General features: G+C 39.0%; 1 protein-coding gene across 1 annotated transcript in view; it reads left to right on the top strand.

The window, feature by feature from the left end:
• HTRA4 (HtrA serine peptidase 4) overlaps positions 1 to 26,402 on the top strand; it is a 311,700-nt gene that overhangs the window by 91,028 nt on the left and 194,270 nt on the right. The window contains exon 2 of the mRNA XM_053718083.1: positions 8,642 to 8,741. Coding sequence (XP_053574058.1) covers positions 8,642 to 8,741 — 100 coding nt within the window. The remainder of the gene's footprint in view (positions 1 to 8,641; positions 8,742 to 26,402) is intronic.

The following is a 26,402-nucleotide window of genomic DNA, read 5'->3' as shown; positions in this document are numbered from 1 at the left end:
TTTAATGATAAAAACAAAAACAAAAGTGTAAACAAAAGGGAATCTTATTAAAGAAACCCTGTTACGATTTGCTCAGTAAAGTGCAGTAAAACTGAAAGCACTCTGTGAGTTCCAAGTTTGTCCCGTATAGTCAAAGAAACAGATTCCTCACAGTCTTTTAACAGTTTATGTCAAAGCAAACAAATAGACTCCTTTCAATCTCCTTAAATAGAGCCTTTCAAGGCAAGATGTTTCCTATGTAAGGGAAAGGAGAGATAAGAGGACAAGCAAAGAAATATTCAAAATGAAGGTGTTTAACGTCATACTTGCACCGGGTGGTGTCAGGTGTCTCTCCTAGATTAATCATGTATGTTCTTCAAAGCAGCAGATTGTGTGGTTAGGTGCAAAAATGGATGCATAGCAAATCTCCTTTGGCAAAAACAGAGCTGGCAACTTCAATGTTCCGATTGGCATCTGGGTTTCAGGAGCGCTACAGATTCATGTACTGATCCTCAGATGGATCAATAGTAGAGCAACGCGTTTCAGCTATTAATCCTTTCTCAAGCCCTACCTTGCAATCGAACCTAGTGCCTTTTATAGGGGTATTTTTAGCTCCTTATGAGATAAATATTAAAGTGTCAAGTGCGGCTTGTAAATTGAGAGTATCATAACTATATTGATTTGGCTATTCATGACTATTAGTTATTAGCAAATGGCAACATTATAAAAAGAGTATTATTAAATCTGATGCTATATATAATACGGTCAAATTAAAACTATTTTCATACCGGACCACTTTTGTATATGTATCCTTATAAAAGAGGCTGGTAGTGACTGCTCACAGTCTGATATGAAACTTACTTAATTGTGATTCACATTTTAATACATTCATTGTTACAAAAGATAATCGCAAAACAAGGACACAAATATATCAAATACCGGGTCTTTAAGTACAATCAAAAATGAATTAGATTATGTTTGACCCTTTTTTTGGAAAATTATAATGATAGAATTGGAGCTTAAGATTACTCAGGTTAATTGAATTTTTTGATGCTGGTTTCATTGATCTTTATAATTCAAGAGAGTCACTTAAGGGAATTTGTAGTGTAAAATATACAACAATGTTTTAATAGCGGAAACATTAATGTTATTAAATTATTTGCAACTTTTTTTAACTATTTATTGGTTTCTTTTTGATAGTTTAAAAGTTGAGAGAATATTAAAAATCCTACAAATAATACAAATATTTAAAATATTTAAAATATTAGGATTTTTGGAAGCAATTAGAATATATCAATGGATCTAAGTATTTGAAATATTTAAAAATAAGTTATACAAAATCTAAATTGAATTTAAATGTGGGTTCAAATATGAATCAAATTATTTGATTTATCGATAATATTAGTCTAAGAGGAAACAGCCCAATTCAAATTCTAGGTTTAATCCAATGGGGTTCAGGGTCTTCATTTTGAATATCCATTTACTTTCTAATTTTAGTAGGCTATTATGTATGTCAGCTCACTTCCTCACCGCGACTCCAGGCTACCCCAGATCCCCTTACGCAAATTGCATATCCTATCTTTTCAATGGGATCTGCCTAACGCCGGTATTTGGAGTCTTGGGAGAAGTGACTGGTAGACCCTCTACCGACAAGACTCCTACCGCCAAAAAAAGTCAGTAGTTAAGAGCTTTATGGGCTAACGTGTGAATATAAAGCTCTTAACTACTGTGCTACAAAGTACACTAACACCCATAATCTACCTATGTACCCCTAAACCGAGGCCCCCCACATTGCCGCCACTATAATAAAAATTTTTAACCCCTAATCTGCCGACCGGACACCGCCGCCACCTACATTATAACTATGAACCCCTAATCTGCTGCCCCTAACATCGCCAACCCTTATATTATATTTATTAACCCCTAATCTGCCCCCACAACGTCGCCGCTACCTAACTACAAATATTAACCCCTAATCTGCCGACCGGACCTTGCCGCCACTATAATAAATGTATTAACCCCTAAACCGCCGCACTCCCGCCTCGCAAACACTATAATAAATAGTATTAACCCCTAATCTGCCCTCCCTAACATCGCCGCCACCTACCTACAATTATTAACCCCTAATCTCCCGCCCACACCGTCGCCGCTACTATAATAAAGTTATTAACCCCTAAACCTAACCCTAACACCCCCCTGGCATAAATATAATTTAAATTAAACGAAATAATATAAATAATATATAAATATATATATAAATATATATATTTAAAACTAAATACTTACCTATCAAATAAACCCTAATATAGCTACAATATTACTAATAATTACATTGTAGCTATTTTAGGATTTATACTTATTTTACAGGCAACTTTGTATTTATTTTAACTAGGTACAATAGCTATTAAATAGTTATTAACTATTTAATAGCTACCTAGTTAAAATAAGTACAAAAATACCTGTAAAATAAATCCTAACCTAAGTTACAAATACACCTAACACTACACTATCATTAAATTAATTAAATAAATTACCTACAATTAGCTACATTAAAATACAATAAAATAAACTATTCTATAATACAAAAACACTAAATTACAAAAAATAAAAAAGAATTACAAGAAGTTTAAACTAATTACACCTAATCTAAGCCCCCTAATAAAAAAAATCCCCCCAAAATAAAAAAATACCCTACCCTATTCTAAACTACCAAAGTAATCAGCTCTATTACCAGCCCTTAAAAGGGCTTTTTGCGGGGCATTACCCCAAAGTAATCAGCTCTTTTACCTGAAAATAAAAATACAATACCCCCCCAACATAACAACCCACCAACCACATACTCCTACTCTAACCCACCCAAACCCCCCTTAAAAAAACCTATCGCTAACCCCCTGAAGATCTCCCTACCTTGAGTCGTCTTCACCCAGCCAAGCCGAATTCTTCATCCAAGGTGTGCAGAGGAGGTCCTTGATCCGGTAGAAGTCTTAATCCAAGCGGGGCAAGAAGAGGTCCTCCATCCAGTAGAAGTGTTCATCCAGGCGGCGTCTTCAATCTTCATCCATCCGGAGCGGAGCCATCCTCTTCTACCGACGACTTCCCAATGAATGAAGGTTCCTTTAAGGGACGTCAACCAAGATGGCGTCCCTTCAATTCCGATTGGCTGATAGAATTCTATCAGCCAATCGGAATTAAGGTAGAAAAAATCAGATTGGCTGATGCATTCAAGTGAAGTTAAATCCGATTGGCAGATCCAATCAGCCAATCGTATTGAACTTGCATTCTATTGGCTTATCGGAACAGGATTAATTTATGATTAATTTAGTTAATTTTAGGAATTTTATTTTGTTTAAATTATATTTATGTCAGGGGGGGTGTTAGGGTTAGGGTTAGAGCTAGGTTTAGGGGTTAATAACTTTATTATAGTAGCGGCGATGGTGCGGATGGGAGATTAGGGGTTAATAATTGTAGGTAGGTGGCGGCAATGTAAGGGAGGGCAGATTAGGGATTAATACTATTTATTATAGTGTTTGTGAGGCGGGATTGCGGCGGTTTAGGGGTTAATACATTTATTATAGTGGCGGCGAGGTCCGGTCGGCAGATTAGGGGTTAATAAATTTAGGTAAAGTAGAGGCGACGACGTTGGGGGGGCAGATTAGGGGTTAATAAATATAATATAGGGGTCGGCGGTGTTAGGGGCAGCAGATTAGGCGTTCATAGGGATAATGTAGGTTGCGGCGGTGTCAGCGATAGTGGGGGCGGCAGATTAGGGGTTAATAAGTGTAAGATTAGGGGTGTTTAGACTCAGGGTGCATGTTAGGGTGTTAAGTGTAGACTTAGAGAGTGTTTCCCCATAGGAAACAATGGGGCTGCATTAGGAGCTGAACGCTGCTTTTTTGCAGGTGTTAGGTTTTTTTTCAGCCCAAACTGCCCCATCGTTTCCTATGGGGATATCGTGCACAAGCACATTTTTCCTGCTTTCCGCTAACGTAAGCAACGCTGGTATTGAGGGTTGATGTGGAGCTAAATTAGGCTCAACGCACCCTTTTCTGAGGCTAACGCAGCCCCTCAGACAACTCTAAATACCAGCGTTGTCTTAAGGGTGCGCTGGGAAAAAAATCAGCGTTAGCTACGTGGGTCTTTACCAACAAAACTCTAAATCTAGCCATTAGTATTTTGCTTTGTTACAGTTTAAAAAGTGTTTTGGAACAGGGTGTTCTTTATTTCTTTTCTGGTCATCGTTCTCAATTGACAGGATGTGTTCTCTGATACGATCTCTAAGGGACCTTTCTGATTCCCCTATGTACTGTAGGCCACACTTGCATTCTAGGAGGTAGACAACATTTTTGTCTGAACATCTAATTTGTTGTTTAATTTTATACCTTTTTCCTGTAATATTAGACTTTATTTCTTTCTTCTTCTCTGCATGTTTACAGGCCTTGAAAGTAAGGCACGGGAAGAAACCATTAATCACTTCACCCATAAGATCTAAGTCCCTATTGCTTTTTTTCTTAATTTCTGTAGGGGCAAGAATAGACTTTATTTTTTATTTTTTATTTTTATAGATTATATTGGGGTATTTTGGCAGAAATTCCCCTATCCTTTCATTGCTTTTTTTTGACTGATCAATGTTTTCTTATAATTTTTTTCTATTAAGTAATTGTTTTGGCTGTACTTAGTAATGAAGGGGATAAAGAGCTCTTTGCTATCCCTTATTTTTTGTGTTGCATTCTTTCTTGTCAGTAGCTCTTTCCTATCTCTTGTTTTTATTTCTTCTTTAATTGCTATAATTTCTGTATCTTTGTATCCTCTAGCTATAAATGTATACTTTAGAATTTCAGCTTGCGTATCGTAATTTGTATCACCACTGCAAATCTTGCGAATACGTAATAGTTGTCCCTTTCCACTTTTGGTTGTGGCAGCTAGTTTGATGTATATAATTGTTTGCATCAACGGTTTTAAAATGCATTCTAGTGTTAATAATTTTATTTCTATTATAGATTTCTAAATCCCCCCAAAAATATTTTTTCATTACTGATTTCACTAGTGAATTTTAATTTTTTGGGGTTATTATTCATCTCTGATATAAATTTTTCAAATTCCGAATGGCTGCCCTTCCAGATCATTACTATATCATCGATATAGCGCCTGTATAGAACCAGATATGCCACAAGTATGCTAGATGACAAGAATTCTTTCTTCCATAAACCCAAGAAGAGGTTTGCATAACTTGGGGCAAATCTGGTCTACATTGCTGTTCCACAATTCTAAATAAAAAATTCCTTAATATAGCTAAAATAGTTGTGGATTAATATAAAATGTATGCTTTCTAATATAAACAATTTTTGTAATGGCTTTATAGTATCATCTTTAACTAAAACATGTTGTACTGCTTCTAATCCATTTTTTGTAAAATGTGCGTATATAATGAAGCTACGTCACAGGTATCAAACTAATAGTTATCTTCCCATTTGATATTTCTTAGCAATTTTAACACTTCCGTAGAATCTTTTAAGAAGTAAGCTAAATTCTTTACATACTTCTGCAAGTAAACATCAATATATTCAGAGATTGGAGGGGACTGAGTTTATCTCTTACCCTATCGTCCTTCCTGGAGGTGAAGTCAATGATTTGTGTATATTCGGAATGCAATACAATAATTAAATATTGGGAGTTTTTAGCAGAAGGTATTAATTTTCTTTTTTATTAAGTATTCCCTCTTCGCTTGCTTTCTCTAAAATATTTTTAAGTTGTAAATTGAATTGTAATGTAAGATTTTTTTGGTATCTTACTGTAAGTTAAAGCATCTCCCAAAATGTCCTCACACATTTTGTTATAGTCTACAGAATTTAGGATTGCTAAATTCTGTAGCTCTGTATAGCTCTAATATTGATCCATCTGAGGATCCGTACATGAATCTGCAGTGCTCCTGAAACCCAGACGCCAAACAGAACATTGAAGTTGCCGGCTCTGGTTTTGCCAAAGGAGATTTGCTTTGCATCCATTTTTGCACTTAACCACACAGACTGCTGTTTTGAACAGACTGCTGCTTTGAAGAACGCCTTAATTTTGAATATTTCTTTGCTTGTCTCTCCTTTCCCTTACATAGGAAACATCTTACCGTGCAATGCTCTATCTAGAGATTGAAAGGAGTCTATTTGTTTGCTTTGACATAAACTGTTAAAAGACTGTGAGGAATCTGTTTCTTTGACTATACGGGACAAACTTGGAACTCACAGAGTGCTTTCAGTTTACTGCACTTTACTGAGCGAATCGTAACAGGGTTTCTTTGATAAGATTCCCTTTTGTTTGCACTTTTGTTTTTGTTTTAATCATGAAATGTTTTATGTGTTTTAATATGTGTTTTGATTTTTGATTTGAAGTGCGCATTTTTTTTGAAGTGTGTTGTTTTCACATACTATATGAGTGTGTTTTATGAGGCGTTTATTAAATGATTTTTAATCTTAATCCTAACTCTCCTAATATCAATAATACCATTATTATTCAATATTAATTCCTTGTCATACCATTATCAGTCTCTTGTCATCACTAATATTAATATTATATCGAATATAAATAGCCACATAGTTTATATTAAGCTGCATTAGCGCCACAGTTTTTAGTTTGCAACACTTTTCTTTGTTAGAACTGTGCTCTCTAATTATCCCCTAATAGATTATCTGTTAAACAAAGTCAGACTAAGGGGCATATTTAACAATGTGTGAGCGGACATGATACGAAGTAGCGTATCATGTCCCCTGCACATCGCTGACCATCGATAAATGCCGACAGCATACGCAGATTCGCAGCTAGCAGGGGGTGTCAATCAATCCGATCTAATTTGATTGGGTTGATTTCCCAAGATGTCTGTCCGCCTCCTCAGAGCAGGCGGACAGGTTATGGAGCAGCGGTCTGTAGACCGCTGCTTCATAACTGGTGTTTCTGGCAATCCTGAAGGCTCGCCAGAAACACGGGACATCAAGCTCCATAGCTTGATAGATAGGCCCCTAAAAGGTTGCATGGTCTGAGATAGCAATATGCTTTATTTTGGCTTCATTTACTTAATTATACAGTTTTTTCCCAAAAACAGTTTAATTTTTTTTACAGTAGGTCAATCCTAGAGTAGGTCTTAATGCGCTTTTGAGATATAAGTGAAGCCTTTACTATCTGGATTTTTGATTCTCCATATGTTGTTAAGTTTAAGATCTCTAAACCATTTTGTCTCTCTCTTTGAGTGTCTATTCTCATATCTCTCTGAGTTTAATTTAAACCTATAAAAAGGTGTCTTGTGAACCATTTTGAAGTCCTCCTATAATTAACACATTGGATATTTTGAATTTCAGAGAAAAACTTGCCCAAAGTACAGAGATTTTTTAGCCCCTTTTTGTAATGACTCTTTTTAAACAAAAACCTGTAGCTTTCTAATGATAGAATTTGAAAATTCATTGATTGGCATTCTCTTATTCAGCTAAGACCAAACATATATATTTTTTTTTTATTTTTTTTTTGTAAATCAACAGCATTACAGCATGGTATTCAATGTACAGTTCAGAGACTACAGCATATTGTTTCAACCCAGGTAGGGGCTTAATAGTTCAAAAGTGAGGTGCCTTCACAGTTGGTCGCACCAAACATATATATTTATTAATTATTTTTAATTATTTTAAAATCTTTATCTGGAGCTTTGTCTAAAATGATGCAATGGGGTAGATTTATCAAGCAGCAGATGCTGCAATCTACGCCCGTAGTTTCAGGTTCCCCTGAAACATAAGTTAAGAAGCAGCGGTCTTAAGACCGCTGCTCCTTAAAGGGACATTAAACTCAAAAATGTCCATTCACGATACTGACCTAGTGAGCTACACATAACACAATTTGATTACATTTTATTCTTGTAGAGGAGCCCTCTACAAAACTTTAAAGGGACATGAAACCCAATATTTTAATTTCATGATTTAGATAGAACATACAAGTTATATAATTTGTATAGTTCTCTTCAGTATCCATTGTTGAAAAGCAAACCTAGGTAGGCTCAGGAGCTGGGAGCTAGTTATTGATTGATGGCTTTACATATTTGCATGTTGCCATCGGTTTACCAATCTGTTTCGCTAGCTTCTAGTAGTGCATTGCGGTTCCTTCAAAAAAGGATAGTAAGAGAACTAGGCAAAATTAATTATAGAAGTAAATTGAAAAGTTGTGTAAAATTGTATGCTCTATTTGAATCATGAAAGAAAACAAATGGGTTTTATGTCCCTTTAAGTATCATTAATATCCTTGACTTGGAATACATAACTGAGTACATGGTGATGCAGTTATAGATAGTGAGTTTCTATAAACAAAATATTTATTTAGAGAAAATATTTCTCAACAACTTGCATATTGGGGACTACTTCAAATGTGGTTATCATAGACCAGTGATGGCAAACCTTGGCACTCCATTTGTTTCAGAACTACATTTCCCATGATGCTTTAAATTTAGTTTTGAAACATCTGGAGTGCCAAGGTTCTATATCACTGTCATAGACCAACTAATAGCATACCAAAATGAAAAAAAGTTGATCTTTTCACAGGTTTTTTGAACAAGTTGCAGATAATTGAAACCAGTGAAGATGCAACACTATACAAATAATAATAATCCTTTTAAATGTTTTATTGTTTTGTGTTTTAGGTTCTCGCTACCCTGACAGCCTAAGATACAAGTTTAATTTCATAGCAGATGTGGTCCAGAAAATCGCGCCTGCTGTTGTACACCTGGAATTGTTTAAAAGGTATGTCTGAAGTCAATATGAAATAGAATAAATACATTTACCTTTAATTAATAGGAAGGACCGATAATATACAGAATAAGAATTGTACAAATACGGAGACAGGCAGTCAAGGGTTAACTTATTGTTGTGTTGCTAATAGCAAAATGGTTATTCAATGTTATTGATGTGTAAGTTTATGTTTTTTTAAACATATTGAAAGGTTAAAATTGAAGTGATTACGGGTGCATTTAAATTTTAATTAGAATATTTTTTTCAATATACTTCCATTAGCAACAATGCTTTTTATAAAATGTATTACTGTTTTCCAGTGGCATACACAAATATACTGTGAGTGCCTTGTGTATATGCCGCTGAAACAGTAATAAGAAGAAAAAAAATAGGGGTAGATATGTAGAAACTATATGATCTCTTCGGATAATCTTGATCAGTAATGCCATATAATTACTGTAATTGTGCCCGGAGTTGTGCAGCAGGAACGTTATTTATCAGATAAACATATTCTGAACCATAAGAAAAAATCTGCAATTGGATGTTAGGCAAATGCTAAGAAAACATAGCTTTTAATCAAATAGAAAAATTAAAAAATAAACTATAACAAAATAACCAAAAACAGACAAGATGGCTGCTGCCACTAATGTAAAAAACACTACACTATGGAGCCGATTTATCAATGCTTCAACTGAGAATACACTGGAATTCCGCATCATATTCGATGAGAATCTGATCCGCCATAGTTAACAATGTTCAACGTAATATACGCTCTGGCAAGATCAATCCGACACAGATCGATGCGTGCGTTATTGGTGCGGAATACTGATGATTTGACTTCACATTTGACTCTATTTAAACATGTTGACAATTTATCAAACATTCAACTGGTACGCTCGCTTCTAATCCGACGCAGCGTACCTATCGTTCAAACTGCCACCTTTAAGGCCTCGAATGCCATAGAATTCAATTGGAGTCTGAAAACAGAAAGCTTTTCCTCAAATACAAAAATATTTTCTTACATTGATAGGATATAGATGTTGGAGGTGGCTCCATACAATGAGTCACCTCGTCTATAATAATCAAAATTGAAATATATATATAAATAAATAAATATATAAATATAAATATATATAAAATGCTATAAAAATCAATGGGAGTCTTAAAAAAGAAAGGTTTAGCTCTAATACAAAAATATTTTCATACCTTGAGAGGATATAGATATTTGAGGTAGTTCCATACGATGAGTTACCTCCTCTATAATAATCAAAATTTAAATATATATAAATAAATAAATATATAAATATAAATATATATAAAATTCATATTCTAAATTTACAAAATTTATAACAAATAACTTTTTACTCTTTCCATGACGCACTAATCTGTATCTATACTTGAATTAAAATTTGTGACGCAGAAATAATTACTTTAATTCTTGTCTATGGAAAGGGCTGTTAATGCATTATAAAAGGGAGTGGCTAACAACAGAATGGTTCAGTTATTTGCAGTTTGGTTTCTGAGATGGAGATGCTAAATTTGTTTGCGTGTGCGATCCTACAACGACGCACGGCAAGGTTATTGTACCTAGCTGAGCATCAGGAAAGACGCAGGAGAGTACCCATGGTATTTTTACCTAGAATTGGACTACATGCCCTGAGTTATAGGTAAGTTATCCGTAGATTCAGGATAAATAGGGGTTCGATAGAGAGACTCTATCAGTAAATAAAAGACTCCCTAGAACCAATCACATCGAGGACAAGGGCAATCCCTGGGTTGGTCAAACTCCTGTCTGTACCCTATTTCCTGGCAACAGGATATTTTCAAGCAGTAACCAGTCTAGCTGTTGGAATGAGTCAGGCAACATTATCCAGGCATTTAAATGTAGTTCTAAATACCTTGCACCAAAAGCTAATGCATTATCTGCATTTCCCCCAAACAGCAGAGGATTGGCATCAGCTGAAATTAAAATTCTACTTGATTGCCAGGATGCCAAACATATTGGATGCAATTGATTGCACCCATATATCTGTGCAGCCTCCAAAGGGAAGAGAGGAGCCATATTGGGACCAGAAACAGAATCACTCTCTTAATATACAGGTGATCTGTGATGCAAATTTAAGGACCATGAGCGTCCGCTCTGGATTCTCAGGTTCCATTCACGACTCCTTTATCCTGAGGAATTCTTATATCTATGATCGCTTTCAGGATGGACAAATGCCAGAGGGAATTCAACTAGTTAAATGTCTCTTATAAATATTAATTTATGTATATTCTAGTATTATTTCATTCATATTGCTAAAATCAATGGTCTATTTCTTGCACACAGGAGACTCAGGCTATTCTTGTCTCCCATGGCTTTTCACACCTGTGAATAATCCAACAACTGATGGGCAAGTGTGCTATAATCAGGCACACATATCAACCCAATGCGTCATAGAGCGAACATTTGGGGTGCTGAAGAGCAGATTTAGATGTTTGGACAGTTCTGGTGGAGTACTTCAATACGCCCTCAAAAAAGTGTCACTTATTTTCTTGATATGTTGCATGCTTCATAATATTGCCTTAACCCCTTAACGACCGAGGACGTGCAGGGTACGTCCTCAAAAAAAAGGCAGTTAACGCCTGAGGACGTACCCTGCACGTCCTCGGTGTGGAAAGCAGCTGGAAGCGATCCTGCTCGCTTCCAGCTGCTTTCCGGTTATTGCAGTGATGCCTCGATATCGAGGCATCCTGCTATAACCATTTTTAGCCATCCGATGCAGAGAGAGCCACTCTGTGGCCCTCTCTGCACCGGATATTAATGGCTAGGTTCGTTGGTGTGTGGGAGCCGGTGTGGGAGGCGGGTGGCGGCCATCGATGGCCCTGGATGATGCTGAGGGGGGCGGGATCGGGGGCGGGGATGCCCGGGGGCGCGCATGGGCGCGCGCGCTTGCACGGGACGGTGGGGGCGGGCGCATGCACGGGGAGGGATCGGGTGGGAACTGCTGCACTACAGAAAAAGTAGCAGTAAAATTGGCAGAAAAGGGGTAAAAAAGTTGGAAAAAAATAGATCAGGCAGGTGGTGGGGGTTGGTCTGTGGGGGGGGGGGAAGCTACACTACAGAAAATAAAAATAAAAACAAAAAAAAATTTATTTTGCAAAATGGGTACTGGCAGACAGCTGCCAGTACCCAAGATGGCCCCCAATAAGGCAGATGGGGAGGATTAGAGAGCTGTTTTGGGGGGGATCAGGGAGGTTGGGGTCTAAGGGGGGATGCTACACCACAGCATATGTAAATATGCTTAAAAAAATAAAAAATAAAAATATTTTTTTTTTTATTTTAGTACTGGCAGACTTTCTGCCAGTACTTAAGATGGCGGGGACAATTGTGGGGTGGGGGAGGGAAGGGAGCTGTTTGGGAGGGATCAGGGGGTCTGATGTGTCAGCTGGGAGGCTGATCTCTACACTAAAGCTAAAATTAACCCTGCAAGCTCCCTACAAACTACCTAATTAACCCCTTCACTGCTAGCCATAATACACGTGTGATGCGCAGCAGCATTTAGCGGCCTTCTAATTACCAGAAAGCAACGCCAAAGTCATATATGTCTGCCATTTCTGAACAAAGGGGATCCCAGAGAAGCATTTACAACCATTTGTGCCATAATTGCACAAGCTGTTTGTAAATCATTTCAGTGAGAAACCTAAAATTGTGAAAAATTCAAAGTTTTTTTTTATATTTGATCGCATTTGGAGGTAAAATGGTGGCATGCAATATACCAAAATGGGCCTAGATCAATACTTTGGGTTGTCTGCTACACTACACTAAAGCTAAAATTAACCCTACAAGCTCCCTACAAGCTCCCTAATTAACCCCTGCACTGCTGGGCATAATACACGTGTGGTGCGCAGCGGCATTTAGTGGCCTTCTAATTACCAAAAAGCAATGCCAAAGCCATATATGTCTGCTATTTCTGAACAAAGGGGATCCCAGAGAAAAAATTACAACCATTTATGCCATAATTGCACAAGCTGTTTGTAAATAATTTCTGTGAGAAACCGAAAGTTTGTGAAAAAGTGAACGATTTTTTGTATTTGATCGCATTTGGCGGTGAAATGGTGGCATGAAAAATACCAAAATTGGCCTAGATCAATACTTTGGGATGTCTTCTAAAAAAAATATATACATGTCAAGGGATATTCAGGGATTCCTGAAAGATATCAGTGTCCCAATGTAACTAGCGCTAATCTTGAATAAAATGGTTTGGAAATAGCAAAATGCTACTTGTATTTATGGCCCTATAACTTGCAAAAAAAGCAAAGAACATGTAAACATTGGATATTTCTAAACTCAGGACAAAATTTAGAAAATATTTAGCATGGGTGTTTTTTGGTGGTTGTAGATGTGTAACAGATTTTGGGGGTCAAAGTTAGAAAAAGTGTTTTTTTTTCCATTTTTTTCTCATATTTTATAATTTTTTTTATAATAAATTATAAGATATGATGAAAATAATGGTATCTTTAGAAAGTCCATTTAATGGCGAGAAAAACGGTATATAATATGTGTGGGTACAGTAAATGAGCAAGAGGAAAATTACAGCTAAACACAAACACCGCAAAAATGTAAAAATAGCCTTGTCCCAAACGGACAGAAAATGGAAAAGTGCTGTGGTCATTAAGGGGTTAACCATGCCAGATGTAGACATTTCTAACTTTGATGTTCATGAATATGATGATAATCTTACACCCGTAGAGCAAAATGATGTTAGGGGAGTACAAGCTAGATCTGATTACATAATGCAGTATTTGGCTAATAATCTTGTAAATATAGAATATTGTGCATATGTTATTTCATGGTATATTTTGTTATTGCATTCATCCAAAAGATGTTTATTTTGGGTGTCTTACTATTATTTACTTTCAAACAAGTTTGAAACATATCTTTAAAAAAATATAGTTAAATACATTTTCATTATTGCACACTTGACTCTGTTTTTACTTCTAAAGTGTTTCTTTGCTAATCAATAAATTATAAATGGTATTTCATTTGATCATAGGACTCTCAGAAGATGCTTAGATACAAGGTAAAGAGAGGTACACATTATGTTATTAAAGGGACATGAAACACAAACATTTCCTTTCATGATTTATGTAGAAGATGAAATATTCAACAACTTGTAATTTTACTTCTACTATCAAATGTGATTCATTCTTTTGTTATCATTTTCTAAGTGAGTAGCAATGCACTACTGGTTCCTAAATGAACACATGCTTAAGCCAATGAATATTGATATATATATATATATATATATATATATATATATATATATATATATATATATATATATAAAATCCCAAATGAACTCTGCACTCACTCCGCTGTTCAACTGCCCAGGGTGCATCCAATGCCGCAGTGTGCCTTCACAAATATCCAAAAAAGAGAGCACTCACCAGGACTTATACTTTAAAGCATTTACAGCTTTATTTTAACAAAGTGACGTTTCGAGGATTTTAACCTCGTCCTCAGACTTTACAACAGTGTACATACCTCAATGCTTTTAAACCCTCCACCGACTATCACCGCGATACCGGAAGTCACCCGGCGTCCCGTGCGCAAGACTGCGCATGTCAGAGCGTCGGCATGGCAACCGGCCGCGGTGTACACTAAAAACAAAAATGTGAATACAAATGGTTATAATACAGAGCTGTTCAATTGTTACAATATTCTCAATGCCCTTAACATTCTAACAATATCCATTATAAGAGCTAGATAGTTACAACACTTAACATCCCTACGATGCATGTAGATTATTGTGTCAAATTTACCTAACTATTTCAAAAACTGGGAATTGGTATAGACATGATATTGAGTCAAACCTACCACCACGTATGGCTATACTGGCTATCATAATACAAATTATTGCTAACTTCAGGATAATACTCCCTAGACTTATGGTATCACAGATAGCAGTGCCAATCCAGGTTGGTATTCAACCCTCCGGGCACCAAAGTGCCCAGATTGAAGATCCACCTGGACTCGCACTGCAACAGGAGTCTATCCCTATCACCCCCTCTAGTTGGGGGTGGAATGTGATCAATGATCACATATCTCAGGTCAGCAACCGTATGGCCAGTCAGCGCAAAATGTCGTGCCACGGGTTGGTCTGACCCCTTGTTTTTTATAGCCAATCGAATGGCTGCACGATGATTGGCCATACGGGTGCGCAAGTCGTCGATAGTCTTCCCGACATAGAATAACCCACACGGACAGTGTAATAAATACACTATATGTGTCGTCGTGCAGGTTACTCTATGTCGGATCGTGTATCTGCGATTGGTGGTTGGATGAACAAAGAATTTTGCGTTAGACAAACCACTACATGTAGTGCATCCCGCACACTTATAACATCCAGGTTTTTTAGTCTGTAGCCAGTTCGATTTTTCGTAGCACAGTACAGGGTCAACCTTCACCAGAATGTCCCGTAGAGAGCGTGATCTTCTGAAGCCTACTTGTGGGTATCTAGAACCCCTAAATGGCAGATTTTTATCACTTTCCACGATATTCCAGTTCTTTTTTACCAATTTTTGTAGGTTCTGCTTGTCTGAGGTGTAAGTGGTCGTAAGTATCATCCTTCTCTCTTTATCCCCTTTTGGCACAGTTCTTAAAGCTGTATCCTGATCCATGGAGGTAAATTTCTGGAAGTGTTGGTTAATCTGTTTCTCTTGATAGCCCCTCTGTAAGAATCGTGCTTTCATCTCTATCAGCTGTTGTTGGGCATTACTCTGTTTGCTGTTATTTCGCATAACCCGCTTAAATTGAGAGATAGGTAAAGCCTTCTTAAGTGATGGAGGATGACAGCTAGTAGCCTCCAACAATGAGTTCCTATCTGTCTCCTTTTTGTACAAGGTTGTGCCCAACACACCGTCTTCCATAGATATTCGCAGGTCGAGGAAATCTACTGATGTAGAACTTTTGGTCATCTTAAATTGTAGCTTTGGATTAATGTTGTTTAATATCCTATGCCAATCATCTAATTCTTCCTCCGTACCTGACCATAGAATGATCAAATCATCTATGTAGCGTTTGAAATATTTAATGTGTTGGTGTAGAAATAGATCCGTGTCTCGTTCTTCAAATTCTGCCATAAATAAATTGGCGTACGATGGGGCCATATTAGACCCCATCGCCGTCCCTTGTAGTTGCAAAAAGAACGATTTCTCGAACTTGAAGTAGTTTCTGCTGAGGCAGAGATCCAATAATTCCAGGATTAGCTCTACTGGTGGTCCCACGTATGGGTATCGGTTCAATTGTTTGCGAACTGCCATCATCCCCTGTTCGTGTGGTATGGAAGTATAAAGACTAACCACATCCAATGTTGCTAATAAGGTGGGTTGCTTGATTGTTGGGAATGATTTGATCTCTTTAATCAGACTAATCGAGTCCAACAGAAACGAAGGCATATTGCGGACACATGGTTGGAGTATACTATCCAGAAATACTGCTAACGGTTGTAAGAGGGATCCTATGGAGGACACGATAGGTCTGCCCGGTGGGCAATTTGGGTGCTTATGGATCTTCGGCAGTGTATAGAACGCCGGAACCCTTGGGAACTTTACTTCCATAAAGTTCCTTTCTTGTTTCGTCAACCATCCATTCCTAAATGCTCGATCCAAAACTTCATCTATCTGTTTCTTGAACAATATGGTAGGGTTGTAGGTCAGTTGTTTGTATGTAGCCGTATCAGTCAGCTGAGAAAGTATCTCTTGCTTGTAGTAAGAATAGTCCATTATGACCAATGCGCCTCCCTTATCGGCCTCCCTAAAAATTAGATCTTTATTTGTGCTCAAGTTATCCAGTGTTCTCTTTTCTTCTTTGGTTAGGTTGTTTCTGCAACCCGGTTTGACCGATGTACACATTTTATCTGTGTCATCCAATAGTAGTCTACTGTATGTTTTAATACTAGGATTTGTACTTGAACAATCATAGGTGCTTTTAGGTTTTAATTTGTGGATGTTAGCAGTTTCTTCAGTAGTATCCCCAGTAGTATCCCCAAGTCCCATGCCAAAATGTTCCTTCAATCTTAAGTTCCGTTCAAACTTTTGCATATCTATGTACATGTCAAAGGGTTTGTAGAAAGCTGTTGGGATAAATGACAAGCCTTTGTTTAGTATCTTGATCTCCAATGCTGACAACTGGTATGAGCTGAGGTTGATTACTATATCATTCATTACATTCTGCGTTTGGCTCTGGGTGGTCTTCCCCTTACCACCCCCTCTCCTGATGTGCGTCCGATGCCTGCCAAGTTTTTTGATCTTGTAGTAATCCCCCCATCAAATGATCTCTGTGATGCTTCGGTAGATGTTATCCCATCTGAGTCAGTGCTATTGCCAGAAGAATCTATTGTGGTCATATTTCTTGGTTTGTAGAATCTTGGTCTCCTAGGTCTGATTTCAAAGGTCCTCTGTCTTTCTTCTGCCGAAAGTAACCACCTATAGACCTTTTTCTCTTTGTAGTCAGATTCTACAGCATCCCACTTACGATTCTTGAAAGTTAGCAATTCTGTTTCGAAATCCAGTACTTGTTTGGTTAATTTTTCTAACCATTTGTTTTCTTGATCTGCTTCTAGTGTCGTTATATGTGTGAATTCAAATTGTTGTATTTCGACATCGACTTTATCCAGTAATATTCTCACTTCTTCAATGACCAGAAGCATCAAATCTAAAGCGCATTTATTCAAAATGCTGCACCACTTAATGCAAAACGCAGGGTTGTTCCTGCCTATAGTCGGAATGTTCTTTACTCTGAATCCTCTAGGAATAAAGAGTTTCCTATGATAATCTGATAGGAAAGTTCCGTGCAACGTTAAATCGATCTTTCTTTTTTTCAGTTTCAATAATTTTGCATATAGGTGGGAGGGCTGTTCCTTTAAATCCCTATTGGGAACAGTAGCAAAACGGATTCTATTGGCATCATCTTCTGTATAGTTGAATGTAGTAGCGCCTTGAACGTTCTCATCTGGAGTCTCCATTTCACACAGTGCTGTAGTTAGAGGCTCTATATTGTAATCCATCATGTATGGTGTATTAAAAAACCAATACCGGTTTAAATCAATAGAATAGCCAGAGGTAGGGAAATCTGATAGTTCAGGGTGCCAGAGTTAAACCGTAGTACACAAAATCCCAAATGAACTCTGCACTCACTCCGCTGTTCAACTGCCCAGGGTGCATCCAATGCCGCAGTGTGCCTTCACAAATATCCAAAAAAGAGAGCACTCACCAGGACTTATACTTTAAAGCATTTACAGCTTTATTTTAACAAAGTGACGTTTCGAGGATTTTAACCTCGTCCTCAGACTTTACAACAGTGTACATACCTCAATGCTTTTAAACCCTCCACCGACTATCACCGCGATACCGGAAGTCACCCGGCGTCCCGTGCGCAAGACTGCGCATGTCAGAGCGTCGGCATGGCAACCGGCCGCGGTGTACACTAAAAACAAAAATGTGAATACAAATGGTTATAATACAGAGCTGTTCAATTGTTACAATATTCTCAATGCCCTTAACATTCTAACAATATCCTCCTGTTGCAGTGCGAGTCCAGGTGGATCTTCAATCTGGGCACTTTGGTGCCCGGAGGGTTGAATACCAACCTGGATTGGCACTGCTATCTGTGATACCATAAGTCTAGGGAGTATTATCCTGAAGTTAGCAATAATTTGTATTATGATAGCCAGTATAGCCATACGTGGTGGTAGGTTTGACTCAATATCATGTCTATACCAATTCCCAGTTTTTGAAATAGTTAGGTAAATTTGACACAATAATCTACATGCATCGTAGGGATGTTAAGTGTTGTAACTATCTAGCTCTTATAATGGATATTGTTAGAATGTTAAGGGCATTGAGAATATTGTAACAATTGAACAGCTCTGTATTATAACCATTTGTATTCACATTTTTGTTTTTAGTGTACACCGCGGCCGGTTGCCATGCCGACGCTCTGACATGCGCAGTCTTGCGCACGGGACGCCGGGTGACTTCCGGTATCGCGGTGATAGTCGGTGGAGGGTTTAAAAGCATTGAGGTATGTACACTGTTGTAAAGTCTGAGGACGAGGTTAAAATCCTCGAAACGTCACTTTGTTAAAATAAAGCTGTAAATGCTTTAAAGTATAAGTCCTGGTGAGTGCTCTCTTTTTTGGATATTTATATATATATATATATATATATATATATATACAGTTGTGCTCATAAGTTTACATACCCTGGCAGAATTTATGATTTCTTGGCCATTTTTCAGAGAATATGAATGATAACAGAAAAACTTTTCATTCACTCATGGTTAGTGTTTGGCTGAAGCCATTTATTATCAATCAACTGTGTTTACTCTTTTTAAATCATAATGACAACAGAAACTAGCCAAATGACCCTGATCAGAAGTTGATACAAAGGGGGTTGAATGGCTATTAAAGGTAACTATCCTCACATGTGATCTGTTTGCTTGTAATTAGTGTGTGTGTATAAAAGGTCAATGAGTTTCTGGACTCCTGACAGACCCTTGCATCTTTCATCCAGTGCTGCAATGACATTTCTGAATTCGGAGTCATGGGGAAAGAAAAAGAATTGTCAAAGGATCTGTGGGAAAAAGGTAGTTGAACTGTATAAAACAGGAAAGGGATATAAAAAGATATCCAAGGAATTGAGAATGCAAATCAGCAGTGTTCAAACTCTAATCAAGAATGGAAAATGAGGCGTTCTGTTTGATAACATACAGTACTGCATTCATCTTGCCATCAATTCTGACCTAATTTCCTGTGCCTTTGTAGCTCACACATCACCAAAACATGAGTGATCCACCTCCGTGTTTCATAGTAGGAATGGTGTACCTTTCATCATAGGCGTTGTTGACTCCTCTCCAAATGTAGCGTTTATGGTTGTGGCCAAAAAGCTCAATTTTGGTCTCATCACTCCAAATGACTTTGTGCCAGAAGGTTGGAGGCTTGTCTCTGTGCTGTTTGGTGTATTGTAAGCTGGATACTTTGTGGCATTTGCGTAGTAATGACTTTCTTCTGGCAACTCGACCATGCAGCCCATCTTTCTTCAAGTGCCTCCTTATTGTGCATCTTGAAACAGCCACACCACATGTTCTGTATTTCACCTGAAGTTATTTGTGGGTTTGTCTTTGCATCCCAAACAATTTTCCTGACAGTTGTGGCTAAAATTTTAGTTGGTCTAGCTGACCGTGGTTTGGTTTCAACAGAACCCCTCATTTTCCACTTCTTTATTAGAGTTTGAACACTGCTGATTTGCATTCTCAATTCCTTGGATATCTTTTTATATCCCTTTCCTGTTTTATACAGTTCAACTACCTTTTCCCACAGATCCTTTGACAATTCTTTTGCTTTCCCCATGACTCAGAATCCAGAATCGTCAGTGCAGCACTGGATGAAAGATGCAAGGGTCTGTCAGGAGTCCAGAAACTCATTGACCTTTTATACACACACACTAATTACAAGTAAACAGATCACAGGTGAGAATGGTTACCTTCAATAGCCATTCAAACCCCTTTGTGTCAACTTGTGTGCATGTTATCAGGCCAAAATCACCAGGTTATGCAAACTTTTGATCAGGGTCATTTGGGTAGTTTCTGTTGTCATTATGATTTAAAAAGAGTAAACACAGTTGATTGATAATAAATGGCTTCAGCCAAACACTAACCATGAGTGAAAGAAATGTTTTTGTGTTATTCATATTTTCTGAAAAATGGCCAAGAAATCGTAAATTCTGCCAGGGTATGTAAACTTATGAGCACAACTGTATATATGCAGACACCAATAAGCAGCTACAACATTGGTTATTAGCTGCTCCCGAGCTTACATACATAAACCTTTCAGCAAAGGATAACAAGAGAATGAAGCAAATTAAATAATAGATGAAAAATCTACATTTATTTTAAATCACATGCTATTTTATAATCTTGAAATAAAATATTTCTCTTACATGGTGTATCCAGTCTACGGATTCATCCTTACTTGTGGGATATTCTCAATCCCTACAGGAAGTGGCAAAGAGAGCACACAGCAGAGCTGTCCATATAGCTCCCCTCAGGCTCCGCCCCCCCAGTCATTCTCTTTACCGCTCTAACAAGTAGCATCTCCACGGGAGGGTAAAGAGTATGTGGTGTTAGATTTGTAGTTTTTATTTCTTCAATCAAGAGTTTGTTATTTTAAAATAGTGCCGGTTTGTACTATTTACTCTGAGGCAGAAAGTGATGAAGATTTCTGCTGAGAGGAAAAAGATTTTAGCATGTTGTAACTAAAATCCATTGCTGTTCCCACACAGGACTGTTGAGTACCGGAGAACTTCAGTTGGGGGGAACAGTTTGCAGGCTTAACTGCTTAAGGTATGCTCAGTCACTTTTTTTCTAACAAGACTTGGTAATGCTAGAAGACTGACAGAAATCCCCATGTGGGAAGGTAAGCCATATTCTCAGACTCAGTATAGAAGGATGGCTTAGTTAAAAGGGCTTAAATCACTGGTGGACACTGTTATGGGGAAAATCGATTATTTTTTAATATAATCTGATGTTTGCACAAGTGTTTATCATGTTTGGAACACTTTATAGGGTTTTTTTACGCCTGGCATAATTTTAGACACCTAAATTGACTCAGGAAGTCCCCACAACTCCGGAGTGAAGAGGGAGGGGGCCTAATTTTCGCGCCTCAGTTGCGCAGTTGTTTTGCAAGTCAGCTTCATGCAGCTTCACATGTAGAGTCCAGAGATTGCAGAAGGACTTCAGGGAGGCTTGTTTTCGTTCCAAAACTAATCCCCAAGGAAGGTAGGGCCACAGCAGAGACTGTGGCATCGTGCTGTAGTGTGTTAAACCAGTGGCAGCTTCAATTTGCTCCGGTTTGGGCAATAAGGGGTTAATTGGCTTGAAACTTGGTGTGCAATCTTTTCAAAGCATTAGGATCATATGGTGTAAATTTCATAAAGATCGGATGTTTTTTTTGAGATTTGGTAAAAAAGTGGGTGCTTTTTATTATTTAAAGGCACAGTAACGTTTTTTCAAAAAGTGTATTTTTTTGTATTTAAGTACTATCTAAGCCTGTCTAACATGTCTGAGCCTACAGATAGACCTTGTTCTATGTGTTTGAAAGCCATGGCGGTACCCCCATTGCATTTGTGTTTAAAGTGTGCTAAGGTATCTAAACATTTTAATGACCATGCAGTGACACTTAAAAATGTAGCCCAAGATGATTCTTTAACGGAAGGTAATGAGGATAGTCCTCCTTCCTCTCCCCATGTGTCTACACCAGTTACACCCGCGCAAGCGTTGCCTAGTACCTCTAGCGCATTGTGCCCTATTACATTACAACAATTAGCAGCAGTCATGGATAATTGCCTTGCGGCATTTCTATCCAAACTGCCAGTTTTGCCAAAAAAGCGTGATAGCTCAGTTTTAAGAACGGAGGATGAGCAATCAGAAGCTTTGGATGATTTATCTGTAGTACCCTCACAACACTCTGAAGTGGCAGTGAGGGATGGTCTGTCCGAGGGAGAAATTTCTGACACAGGAAAAATTTCTCAGCGGGCAGAGTCAGATTCATTAGCGTTTAAATTTAAGCTGGAACACCTCCGCGTCCTGCTTAAGGAGGTTTTAGCTACGCTAGATGATTGTGACCCCATGGTGGTCCCAGAAAAATTGTGTAAAATGGACATATTTTTAGAGTTCCCTGTATACACTGATGCGTTTCCGATCCCAAAGAGGGTGGCGTATATTGTGACTAAGGAGTGGGAGAGACCAGGTGTATCTTTTGTTCCCCCCCCTATCTTTAAGAAAATGTTCCCCATAAATGACCCCAGGCGGGACGCGTGGCAGACGGTCCCTAAGGTGGAGGGAGCAGTTTCAACACTTGCTAAGCGTACAACTATACCAATAGAAGACAGTTGTGCTTTTAAAGACCCTATGGATAAAAAAATGGAAGGTTTGCTGAAGAAAATGTTTGTTCTGCAAGGTTTCCTTCTCCAGCCAATTGCCTGCATTATTCCTGTAACTACTGCAGCGGCCTTTTGGTTTGAGGCGCTGGAGGAGTCGCTCCAGAGGGAGACTTCATATGACGAAGTCATGGATAGAATTCACGCTTTAAAGCTGGCTAATTCTTTTATCACTGATGCCGCTTTCCAATTAGCGAAGTTAGCGGCGAAAAATTCAGGTTTTGCCATTATGGCGCGAAGAGCGCTTTGGCTCAAATCATGGTCGGCTGACGTGTCGTCCAAAACAAAATTACTAAACATTCCTTTCAAGGGAAAGACCCTTTTTGGTCCCGAGTTGAAAGAAATTATCGCGGATATCACTGGGGGGAAGGGTCATGCCCTCCCGCAGGATAGACCGTTTAAGGCCAAAAACAAGGCTAATTTTCGCTCCTTTCACAACTTCAGGAGCGGACCTGCTTCAACCTCTGCTGCCGCTAAGCAAGAGGGTAACGCTTCCCAGCCTAAAGCAACCTGGAAACCCTTGCAGGGCTGGAATAAGGGTAAACAGGCCAAGAAGCCTGCACCTGCTGCCAAGACAGCATGAAGGGGTAGCCCCCGATCCAGGACCGGATCTAGTAGGGGGCAGACTTTCTCTCTTTGCTCAGGCTTGGGCAAGAGACGTTCCAAATCCCTGGGCATTAGAAATTGTTGCTCAGGGGTATCTTCTAGAATTCAATGACTCTCCTCCAAGGGGAAGGTTCCACATTTCTCGTTTGTCTTCAGACCAGACAAAGAAACAGGCGTTCTTACGCTGTGTCGAAGATCTTCTAAAGATGGGAGTGATACAACCAGTTCCAATTGCAGAACAAGGACTGGGATTTTACTCAAACCTGTTTGTAGTTCCCAAAAAGGAAGGAACTTTCAGGCCAATCCTGGATCTAAAAATTCTAAACAAATTCCTCAGAGTTCCATCTTTCAAAATGGAAACCATTCGGACAATCTTGCCGATGATCCAGGAAGGTCAATATATGACTACCGTGGATCTAAAGGATGCGTACCTACATATTCCTATCCACAAAGATCATCATCAGTTCCTAAGGTTCACCTTTCTGGACATGCATTACCAGTTCGTGGCCCTTCCTTTCGGGTTGGCCACCGCTCCCAGAATTTTCACAAAGGTGCTAGGGTCCCTTCTAGCGGTACTAAGACCGCGGGGCATTGTAGTAGCACCTTACCTAGACGACATCTTAATACAGGCGTCGTCTTTTCACAGAGCCAAGGCTCATATGGACATTGTTCTGGCCTTTCTAAGGTCTAACGGGTGGAAGGTGAATGTAGAAAAAAGTTCTCTGTCCCCGCTCACAAGGGTTCCCTTCCTGGGAACACTAATAGACTCGGTAGAAATGAAAATCTTTCTGACAGAGGTCAGGAATTCAAAGCTTTTGAATACTTGCCGAGTTCTTCATTCCATTCCTCGGCCTTCTGTGGCTCAGTGCATGGAGGTAATTGGTTTGATGGTTACGGCAATGGACGTAGTCCCTTTTGCCCGAATTCATCTAAGACCACTGCAACTGTGCATGCTCAAACAGTGGAATGGGGATTATGCACATTTGTCTCCTCAAATACAAATGGACCAGAAAACCAGAGACTCTCTTCTCTGGTGGTTGTCTCAGGATCACCTGTCCCAGGGAATGAGTTTCCGCAGACCGGAGTGGATCATTGTCACGACCGATGCCAGTCTGTTAGGCTGGGGTGCGATCTGGGACTCCCTGAAAGCTCAGGGTCTATGGTCTCGGGAAGAATCTCTTCTCCCGATAAACATTTTGGAACTGAGAGCGATATTCAATACGCTCCAGGCGTGGCCTCAACTAGCGGAGGCCAAATTCATCAGATTCCAGTCGGACAACATCACGACTGTAGCGTACATCAATCATCAGGGGGGAACAAAGAGTTCCCTAGCGATGAAGGAAGTAACCAAGATCATCAATTGGGCGGAGGATCACTCCTGCCATCTATCTGCAATTCACATCCCAGGAGTAGACAACTGGGAGGCAGATTTCCTAAGTTGTCAGACTTTCCATCCGGGGGAGTGGGAACTCCACCCGGAGGTTTTTGCTCAGCTGACCCAGCTATGGGGCATTCCAGAATTGGATCTGATGGCGTCCCGTCAGAACACCAAACTTCCCCTTTACGGATCCAGATCCAGGGATCCCAAGGCGGCATTGATAGATGCTTTAGTAGCGCTTTGGTCATTCAGTCTAGCTTATGTCTTTCCACTGTTTCCTCTTCTCCCTCGGCTAGTAGCCAGAATCAAACAGGAGAAGGCTTCGGTAATTCTGATAGCACCTGCGTGGCCACGCAGGACTTGGTATGCAGACCTAGTGGACATGTCATCGGTTCCACCATGGAACCTGCCATCGAGGCAGGATCTTCTAATACAAGGTCCATTCAAGCATCCAAATCTAGTTTCTCTGCAACTGACTGCTTGGAGATTGAACGCTTAATTCTAGCTAAGCGTGGGTTCTCTGAATCAGTTATAGATACTCTGATCCAGGCCAGAAAGCCTGTCACCAGGAAAATTTACCATAAGATTTGGCGGAAATATCTTTGTTGGTGTGAATCCAAGGGTTACTCGTGGAGTAAGATTAGGATTCCAAGGATATTGTCTTTTCTCCAAGAAGGATTGGAGAAAGGTTTGTCAGCTAGTTCTTTAAAGGGACAGATATCTGCTCTGTCTATCCTGTTACACAAGCGTCTGGCAGCTGTACCAGACGTTCAGGCGTTTGCACAGGCCCTAGTTAGAATCAAGCCTGTCTACAAACCAATGGCTCCTCCATGGAGTCTAAATTTAGTTCTTTCAGTTCTTCAAGGGGTTCCGTTTGAACCTTTACATTCCATAGATATTAAGTTATTATCTTGGAAAGTTTTGTTTTTGGTAGCTATTTCTTCTGTTCGAAGAGTTTCAGAATTGTCTGCTTTGCAGTGTAATTCTCCCTATCTGGTGTTCCATGCAGATAAGGTTGTTTTGCGTACCAAACCTGGTTTCCTTCCAAAGGTGGTTTCTAATAAGAATATTAACCAGGAAATCATTGTTCCTTCTCTGTGCCCTAATCCAGTTTCGAAGAAGGAACGACTGTTACACAATCTTGTTGTGGTTCGTGCTTTAAAATTCTATTTAAATGCAACTAAAGACTTCAGACAAACATCATCCTTGTTTGTTGTCTATTCTGGTAAGAGGAGAGGTCAGAAAGCGACTGCTACCTCTCTTTCCTTCTGGCTGAAAAGCATCATCCGATTGGCTTATGAGACTGCTGGACAGCAGCCTCCTGAACGAATTACAGCTCATTCCACCAGAGCTGTGGCTTCCACATGGGCTTTCAAGAATGAGGCTTCTGTTGAACAGATTTGTAAGGCAGCGACTTGGTCTTCACTGCATACATTTGCCAAATTTTACAAATTCGATACTTTTGCTTCTTCGGAGGCTATTTTTGGGAGAAAGGTTTTGCAAGCAGTGGTGCCTTCCGTTTAGGTTACCTGACTTGTTCCCTCCCTTCATCCGTGTCCTAAAGCTTTGGTATTGGTATCCCACAAGTAAGGATGAATCCGTGGACTGGATACACCATGTAAGAGAAAACAGAATTTATGCTTACCTGATAAATTACTTTCTCTTACGGTGTATCCAGTCCACGACCCGCCCTGGCAAATAAGTCAGGTT

The sequence above is a fragment of the Bombina bombina genome, chromosome 6 (genome assembly GCF_027579735.1).
Source record: "Bombina bombina isolate aBomBom1 chromosome 6, aBomBom1.pri, whole genome shotgun sequence".
NCBI lineage: Eukaryota > Metazoa > Chordata > Amphibia > Anura > Bombinatoridae > Bombina > Bombina bombina.
This window is presented reverse-complemented; position numbering and strand designations above follow the sequence as displayed.